Raw genomic sequence first — 8,624 nt, 5'->3', positions numbered from 1 at the left:
TGTGGTGGCGCGCCGGCCGTGGAGGAGGGCGTCGGCCGAGCGGGAGATGTGGCGGCGATTTGGTAGAGGATGTCCAGAAGGCCGGGGACATGGGAGGTTAGGGGTAGCTGTGTTTTTTTTCCTTCGGTCGACCGGTTTGAAATTTCGGGAAATGTCAATCCCGTCTATATAGAGGCGCCATGACCAGAATAAGTATTCTGATCCTAGGATCAGAATAGTGTCACTCTCTCTCTCTCTCTATATATATATATATATACATATATATACTCCTCTTCTGTACTCTTGGGAGTATGTACTCCCATCCTCAATATACCTAGGATCAGAATAGTGTCACTCTCTCTCTCTCTCTCTATATATATATATACATATATATACTCCTCTTCTGTACTCTTGGGAGTATATACTCCCATCCTCAATATACCTCATATACGCATTAATTGTATCTCTTTATTATTCTCAATATACTTCATTAAATATTCTAAGATACCCCAATATGAGTTTAGTTGAAAAAATATCATCTGCGACGTATTTTTTGTAATATATCTTTTCACGTACAAACACATCAGTATATACGTAAATATTTAAAAATACATAGACTCACATGAATTTTTTCATGAAACTCATTTTGGGGTATCTAATAATTACTAATGAAGTATATTAAAAATAATAAAAAGGTATAAAAGATTCATCTATGTGGTATATGAGGAGCGGGAGTACGTACTCCCAGGAGTACACAACCATTTTCCTATATATATATATAAGTTTTGTCTTATTTCCAACGCAAAAAGGGATCATAAGAAAATATATAATCGCCGTAAAAAATATTTTATATTATGTAAAATTACAAACGTAAAAACATAGTCTAAAATACACATAAACTGCAAATTTTCTTGTCTTATGACCTATATTTTTACTTTTTTATGTCAAATTTTACGTAGTGAATCAATAGAAATGTAACTATTTGAATTCCAAACGTAATTTAATTATGAAATGATCGTAAAATTACCTCGGGTGAAGAATAACTTATTCTGCACCCTGGGTGATGAATAGTAACACTATATATATATATATATATATATATATATCGTTTTAAAATTATTTGCATTGTCTATTTAGGTCTAATTTGATAGTCCAAAAGTGGACAAAAATTTAGGATGCAGCGGCCGGAGGACGACATCTGGACGTGTGTGTCCGTTTTTTCGATCCAAACGAACAAAATCTAAAGAAAACAGACATCTGTTTAGGGTCTGAGCGTTGAAGTTGGCCTTAGAGTGAATGGAGGGTTCGGTGAGTGGGGATCAACCCTACCCCTGGGCGGATCGTTCCCAAGCAACCGAATACCCTATGCCCTGCTACCGCTGAACACTCACTGGCGACCTGTGGTGGTTAAGAACCATGCGCATCAATTATCTAAATCATGTATGAGGCCCAGTTACTGAGCCATCACCAGTTCACCAGCCATCAACTAAAATGTGTGCCGTGTGCATTGTTTGTTATGGAATTAATGAGTGCTCTTTATACACACTTGCAGTTGTGCTTAAAGAAAAACACATGGTGCTAGGATGGTTGTAAATATCACCATGATCAACTGATTAAGGAAAAAAGATCAACAACTAACGTCATGACTAGAGAATTGGTGTATTCATGTATTACAGCCTGGTTCGACAATATTTTATACTCCCTCTGTCCCAAAATAAGTGTCTCCACCTTAGTATACAAAGTTGAGACACTTATTTTGGGACGGAGGGAGTAGATCATATGACTGCAGAAAGAAAAATAAATCTTGCAAGCATAGTTTCTAAACAGTCAACAATATTTTGTTAAATACATAGCATTGTATTCACATGCCCAAAGCAAACATTTAGCTGATTTTCTATAGCAACCTAATTAAACTTCTCCATGATACACTGCGAAATAATTGGTATACAACATTGCCAAAACGATAACATTATGCAACAAATGTTAACAATGCCAATTTTAGTTGGGAGAAGCCCTGAGTTTCCTCAGAGTAACTGAAGTTCTTCTATGCTGCTCAAGCTCCATCCCATTCCAGAGCTGAGCACCTGGCTTGCGGTTGATCTCATGCTTCCAGTGATACCGTGCATCGCCTGACATTACAACAAGTGAGCCTGGGTTCAGGTAGACGGGAACGTTTGTACATTCGCTCTCCCCGGGCTTTTGCGTATCACAGGCAGCACCTTCTCGACTGAAGCGCATCACGCATGCAGACTCGAGGGAGACTATAACGATCCCGTCGTCGAAGCGCATGAGATCAACATGGGCACAGATACCCTACATTGCAATATCAGTTTGTTACAATAGATGACAGGAAAAAATGTAATACTCTCAACAAAAAGAAAAGAAAATTGTATCCCGCTGCTTTACTTGTGTAGTTGCCTTTGTGGATATATATTGAAGAAAGACTATCTGAATTATAGCACTATCTGCATGCTTGATGTTACACATAGGCTCCAAACTATGGAGGAGAATAAAAGTTCCATACCTCACCTGGCTTGTATGTGTTTGCAATCAGTTGATCAAAAAGCGGTTCTCTCCACAGTAAATCTGACGGCAAAGGACATGCGTCTTCATCCTCGTTCATCCACCCAGTGCCAACACTAGCATCATCAACACTACCAACGCAAATAGCTTCCCTAACAAGTGCCGAAAGTTCGACAGCCCATGGAGGGAGATCACCAAATCTCATTGCCTAGTACATCGATTTTGAAAGATTTCTCAACATTAAAACCGACTGATGAAAATGTAAAGCACATTTCCCAGATCTGAAACAATCGAGGGGAAATAAAGTTACTTGGTTGTGTGCATCACTGAACCATTCTTCTGCAAAAGAAACACAAATGGGCACATCAACACTTTGAATCATCTCATACACATTTAGGATTCATATAAGCGATAGCAAGCTAGACCTAAATTTCCTCTGAGATTTGCCTCAAAAAAAATATTCCTCTGAGATTTGGTGGCTGGAACCAAATATGGACACAGTGCCCAGCTAAAAAGATAGCCAGAGGAAGACATGAGGCGACCGACCCGGCTACTCACCTCGTTGGATCGCGGCGAGAAGGCGCGACTGCTCGTCGGGCGAGAGGAAGGCGGCGCAGAGCCACAGGCCCCTTACTTCCGCCACCGCCGCCCATCTCCAGCGCTCGCGGCCCGCCCCTTGAACCGGTGGCGTGCTAGCCGCGCCGCGGGGCGCGTCGGAATCGCTGTCTGATGAGTCTCCGAAGGCCTCCCGCAGCGCGGCACGGCTGTGAACCTCCTCGTCGTAGCAGGCGGCTGCGGCGGCGACGGTAACCATGGTGACTAGAGTCCGGTGATTTCACCGCAGGACCCCCCAGAATCTCCGCGTTCGTTCGCTAACCAAAGTGGGCCTTCAGCGGTTCAGCCATGCCCATTAAGGCCGAAAGAAGGGGCCAGTCATCAAAAGTTTCTTTTCCCTAAAAAAATCGAAAAGTTTTTTTTAGATATTTTTTCTTTTTCGGAAGACGGAAGTGAGGCTTTTTTTCTTTTCGAGATTTTTTTCTTTTAAGATGGAAGTAAGGTTTTTTTTCTTTTCTTTTCGAGATGTCCTCTTAAGCTAGTTGGTTGATGTGAGTTTTTTTCTTCTAATTTTGAGATGAAGGGTATATTTTTTTTTCTTCAAGATGAAGAAACGCGTACACACCTTCCTCTCAAGCGATACGAAATGGCGGCGTCCAACCACTAGTATATAGCAAATACGATATCGAAGGGAGTCATGCAGTGAAATCACCAGGAGATGGGGCGACTCGGTGCTCTGGTTCGGATGCACCCAAAATCACTACAGTGGGTAGGTGTGCCAGGATGGGGGGATTAGATGATTTGCCCCACTTTACAAGGAATTTTTGAAGGATTAGAATCCTTAGAAACTTTTTCTATATTGGTTGTTTGATTCATAAGATTGAATCTTATAGGAATTTTTTCTAAAGTTTTTTTATACTATGTTCATAGAATTTCTAGCATCCACTCAAACCTCTTTGAAAGAATTCTATGTTTTTCCTATGATGCAATCAAACAACCCAAAACTTGTAGAATTGAGATGAACATGACATTTCAATCTTATGTTTTTCTTATTCCTGCATTTTTAAAGGTGGTGGACGAGTGCGACTCCGTCCACGGTTGTGATGCCGAGCACAACTACGAGGAGCCATGCGCCTACAACGTCGTGGACACCTCGCTGGCGGTGTGGGATGCCCCGGGCCTCGACTAGAACATCGGTTTGCAGGATGTTACCTGGTCTGACGAGTGATCAGTTAGTTTGACAATATGAATATTCGTGCTCTCACTAAGTATTTATTTTAGATTCTTTTGTTTCTTCTAAAGTTTATCATTATTCTTGTAGCTCTATTTCGATCCAAATGTATTTTTTTAACGATGGTTGTTCAAGAGTGAGATTCTCGTGTTTCATTAAATTCATCTTGGATCCACAAGCTCAGATCTATTATATACTCTTATCTCTCATGTAAAAAGAAGATAAGAGTGTCCCATATTAAAATTTGCCCACAAAAAGATACGCAAGACTGATTTGATGTAGGCGTTTTTAAAGTGGACATAAGATTTGTCTTAATGCTTCTAAAGTCGACCTTGGCGAGTTTTATACATTAAAAAAGGTGGGTCTTAAGCTAAAAAAAGCAAAGACCGAGTCCATAGCACGTAGCAAATAATTGCTTCTCTTCTGCTCTATATGTGAATTGCCTCCCAATACACGACCTAAACTGCCTCCTGGGTCGCTCGTGGGCGACTACGGAGGCCGCTGCCACTCCTAGAGGCCTTTACCACAGCTTCCCTCCCTCACCGTTCTTGAAGGAGGCCCTCGGGCCCCACAGTGGAGGGTGACAGCAAGGACGTGCGCTGCCTCACCTTGGTGCCTCCAACTCGTTCCTCAGATCCAACGTCCTGCAACCGCCATCTGCTCTCCGACCAGGGTGTACTGACCCTTCGATGGCTACTCACACTCGTCGTTGCCAATGCAGTGTGTGTTCATTGTTTTTGTATCCACATAATACTTTGTTTTGAGTCAATAAAATTCACCCTTTGTCAAAAAAGAAGAAGAATACATCTAACAACATGTTTCATCAAAATCTACCTTTCAAAGAAGGAGTTAGAATCATGTCGATCGTGCAAAGAAATGTAAGACTTTTGCGCGTTCTCGAAAAAAGAAATCTTGTCGACCGTGCTATAGAAAATGACTTCAACAAGACGGATGGAGCTCGATTACTATGTTGTGGAGACTATGATAATGATACATCTTTTACATACTCTTCGTCGCTTCATGCATTCTTTAACCCCTAACAAGACATTATGGAGACAACCCACATGAATCTGCCGCGGTTACATTGTTACCCAGTATACTTCAGGAGTTGTAGTGCTTCGACCATTCAGCAACATCTTTCATTAGAAGGAAAAGAGAGACCCTGTGTGAGTATTTAATTAAATAAACAATGGCATATACAGAAATTAACCAGAATACAATGTGTGCTTGCGTACCTTATAAGATTCACTGATGAAGACAGTAGGCCATCCAGCATATGGCAGGTAGCTGTTAGCATTGGATAAAACACAAAATTAACAATGCAAAGACATTAATCAATTGAAACGGTAGAGCAAGGTATATATACAGCCATATTAATACATGTCCAAATTTGATAGTAGACACATGATAAGAGAACAACCCACCCTGCAACCCGTCCAATAATGTCATGCGGTTGAAGCCAAAGCTGCCCACTCGCATAGAGAAATCGGTCATCCACTGAATTGTTGTCCCCTTTGGTGAGTATTCGGATTTCTCCAGTATCTCGATGCTCGTGAACCTAGAATAATTTGAGAAGATTATTCTCAAGGCAAACAAAACATGACATATAAACTTTTAATGATTTGATTGGTGTGTATCACTAGAGGGCTTGCTGTTACCTTGATCACGCGATGGACAACTGGATGTTCAAAGCCATCAACCTTGAAAAGAATGATCTCTCCTACGTGGAAAGGTTCATTGCTCATGTTGTGCACAAACACCATATCACCCTGCAAAATAAGCACATATTCCATGCATGCATTTATCAATATGTCGGTCGAAATCAAAGGGGGCAACAAACTGAAGCCCACATTTAAAAACAAATTGTATCACGTACCTTTTTAATTCCAGGCTCCATACTTTCCGACAAAACGGCCATCGCCGGTGTCTTGACACCCGTCACTAGCATTATTCCCTCGGGCACCAGCACCAACAATGCAACGACCATAACTGCATTCCAAATTTAATTAAAAATTCTTCAAGAAGAAGAAGAACAGACAGAAGCAAAATATCAACGCTGAAGAACACTGAAAAAAGAGGCCTATATATGTACCGAGGAAGGTGACGGATTGGGTGAGCGCATGCCGGATCTTCATAGCCTCCTCTCGGCTGGACGATGGAGAAAACACAGCTAGTTTTCTGATCGATTCTAGAGTATTTTCCAGCGAACGTGTAGTACCTTCCCTTGTGTGTGTCTATATAGACGGAGCCGCGGAGTATAAAAAGGTAGGTAGACTTACGTACCCACTCGATACGAATCGGTGACGGACACCATCGATCACCACACCACACACGTACGGGATTCGGTTTCCGTATCCGACTCCGACCGTGCAATGGAATCATATACGGTGTTCGTATTATCCCTTGGGTTTATCATTAATTACGTGCGCGTGGTAATTACACCCAGCTAAGGTATTCTCAGAGTCCGCCACCACTATTACGTGCCTGGCGAATAGCTGTGAGGGTCACCCGGGTTTCCCGAAAAATTAGGAGCCCCTGCGGAGGCGATTAGGGTTTCAGTGGAAAAGCGGCGCTCGTCGACCTTCGTCGGCGGGGTGCATCTCTCGTTGGTCCGCTGATGGCTACGTCTATGGATCCAAGCAGCAGCGCAAGGGGGCAGCAGTCGCCTCGTGCGGCAAGGGCACGGATGGAGGAGGCAATGGGAAAGCTGGATCTCATGGAGGAAGAAGCCACCCCTCTAGTGGTGGATGATATCGATGATGGAGTCCAGCAGAAGTGTGCGATCGCTGGCAAGGTTCTGCATCGTAAGGTGCTCCACATACAAACGCGCTAAGGCCGGCCTGAGGAAACCCTAGGGGACTGTTCTTCAAGCCGGTGGGGGAGAATACCTTTGTTGCGGAGTTTGAGAATAGCCGTGATCGTGATCGCGTGCATGATGGATCTCCGTGGCATGTGAGTCGGCATGCAGTGATCCTGGCTGAATTTGAAGATTGCATGAGGCCGTTGTTGGGGATACACATAACAGGTAGGCCCATGAAGGGTCAAAATATCATGAAGTATGGGGTCCACACAACATGTGAGTCCAGATAAATTTCATACAGAAATATTATCCACTCGGACAAGCAGCATACTATCCACTCGACCAAGCAGCATACCATCCACTTGGATGACAGTTCACCACTCGACCGTACGACTCACTCGGATATACGAAGACCAGCAGGCAGCAAAGCAGTCGGCATCACTCTCATAGTGAGGGCTTGGTACTGGGCTGGCATTATGACATTCATGCCCCACTTTGTAACATAGGAGGTGAGGGGGTGGCGCACTCTATATAAGCCACCCCCACCACTAGACTAGGGGGGCTTTTTTCTTCCACCTCTCCCTATTTCCAACCATTAGTCTCAGGACATGGCTTAGACATGAGATCCGCTCTTCTCTCGCTCTCTCTCTCAAATACACATTGTAATCTCCGGATACATACTCAGATAAAACAAAGCCTCTCCGGAGCACGAGACGTAGGGATGTTATCTCCACCGTGAGAGGCCCGAACTCGCTAAAACCACCGTGTCATCCATATACATCTCGATAGATCATGCTTCTTTATCCTACCCCTCTTTTATTGTCGGAATCGTTACCACGATAGTTGGCGCCCACCTTGGGGCATGTCGTCTATCGAGCCATAATGCAGATGGTTATTTCTTCTACCACCAGCGGCACATCGGTTCTTGCTGGTACCCTCTGTTCGGTTTGATTCTTTTAACACATTTTCTATATTGTTCATCTGCGGAACGAGCAAAGCATCGCAAACAGAAGGAAAGCGTACATCCATCCAAGCACGTACAAGGAGAACTGTTGGCCTTCAGGTTGGCTAGCCTCCCATCCGCATGAGCGGATCACTTGAATCGGCGCAAAAGTGAGAAACCGACTGCGCCTCCATGGACGACCACCGGCGCCATCCGCCCCGTCGTCGTCTTCATCCTTGGCACAGCCGACTGCGCCTCCACGCGCGGCCATCGTCGTCTTCGTCCTTGGCACAGCCGACTGCGCCTCCACGCGCGATCGTCGTCGTCTCCGACCTTGGCACAGCCGACTGCGCCTCCATGCGCGGTCGTCGCTGTCTCCGACCTCGGCACAGCTGACTGCGCCTCCATGGATGACCACCGGCACCATCCGCCCGTCGTCGTCTCCGACCTCGGCACCGTCGACTGTGCCTCCGTGCGCAGCTACCGGCGGCGTCCGCGTCATCATCGTCTCCAACCTCGTCGTTGAGCCACACGCACAACCGTCGTCGCCGTTCACCTTGCCGTCGGCTCTGGCCTCGTGTTCTCAGCTGCTC

At 44.5% G+C, this 8,624-nt stretch overlaps 2 protein-coding genes across 3 annotated transcripts; both read right to left on the bottom strand.

Annotated features, from left to right (window-relative positions):
- Positions 1 to 1,800: 1,800 nt before the first annotated feature.
- Positions 1,801 to 3,400, bottom strand: LOC119318100 (alkylated DNA repair protein ALKBH8 homolog). Of its 2 annotated transcripts, none has more exons than XM_037592619.1 (4): positions 3,061 to 3,394; positions 2,813 to 2,841; positions 2,504 to 2,710; positions 1,801 to 2,292 (listed from the first exon to the last, which is right to left on the bottom strand). In XM_037592619.1, exons 1-4 carry the CDS (start codon positions 3,314 to 3,316, stop codon positions 1,978 to 1,980), a joined length of 807 nt encoding a protein of 268 aa, XP_037448516.1. In that variant the 5' UTR covers positions 3,317 to 3,394; the 3' UTR covers positions 1,801 to 1,977. The 2 variants fall into 2 exon arrangements, with proteins under 2 accessions (XP_037448516.1, XP_037448517.1); XM_037592620.1 differs by having other exon boundaries at positions 2,134 to 2,292; positions 2,509 to 2,710; positions 3,061 to 3,400.
- A 1,989-nt stretch (positions 3,401 to 5,389) lies between these two features.
- LOC119316404 (signal peptidase complex catalytic subunit SEC11A-like) lies at positions 5,390 to 6,423 on the bottom strand. Its single transcript, XM_037590723.1, has 6 exons — positions 6,381 to 6,423; positions 6,165 to 6,277; positions 5,947 to 6,057; positions 5,713 to 5,846; positions 5,529 to 5,575; positions 5,390 to 5,454 (listed from the first exon to the last, which is right to left on the bottom strand). Exons 1-6 carry the CDS (start codon positions 6,421 to 6,423, stop codon positions 5,390 to 5,392), a joined length of 513 nt encoding a protein of 170 aa, XP_037446620.1.
- Positions 6,424 to 8,624: the final 2,201 nt, after the last annotated feature.

The sequence above is a fragment of the Triticum dicoccoides genome, chromosome 6A, assembly GCF_002162155.2.
Source record: "Triticum dicoccoides isolate Atlit2015 ecotype Zavitan chromosome 6A, WEW_v2.0, whole genome shotgun sequence".
Lineage (NCBI taxonomy): Eukaryota > Viridiplantae > Streptophyta > Magnoliopsida > Poales > Poaceae > Triticum > Triticum dicoccoides.
Note: the sequence above shows the minus strand (reverse complement) of the source record. Positions and strands in the feature narration are given on the sequence as shown.

Excerpts from the sequence above, each read along its gene's own strand:
- LOC119318100 (XM_037592619.1), bottom strand. The coding sequence starts at position 3,316 with ATGGTTACCGTCGCCGCCGCAGCCGCCTGCTACGACGAGGAGGTTCAC. Across the intron at positions 2,842-3,060 it reads TCTCGCCGCGATCCAACGAG|AAGAATGGTTCAGTGATGCA; the intron begins GTGAGTAGCCGG and ends TTTCTTTTGCAG. Across the intron at positions 2,711-2,812 it reads TCAGTGATGCACACAACCAA|GCAATGAGATTTGGTGATCT; the intron begins GTAACTTTATTT and ends TCGATGTACTAG.
- LOC119316404 (XM_037590723.1), bottom strand. The coding sequence starts at position 6,423 with ATGAAGATCCGGCATGCGCTCACCCAATCCGTCACCTTCCTCG. Across the intron at positions 5,847-5,946 it reads TTGTCCATCGCGTGATCAAG|GTTCACGAGCATCGAGATAC; the intron begins GTAACAGCAAGC and ends AAATTATTCTAG. Across the intron at positions 5,576-5,712 it reads ATTATTGGACGGGTTGCAGG|CTACCTGCCATATGCTGGAT; the intron begins GTGGGTTGTTCT and ends CAATGCTAACAG.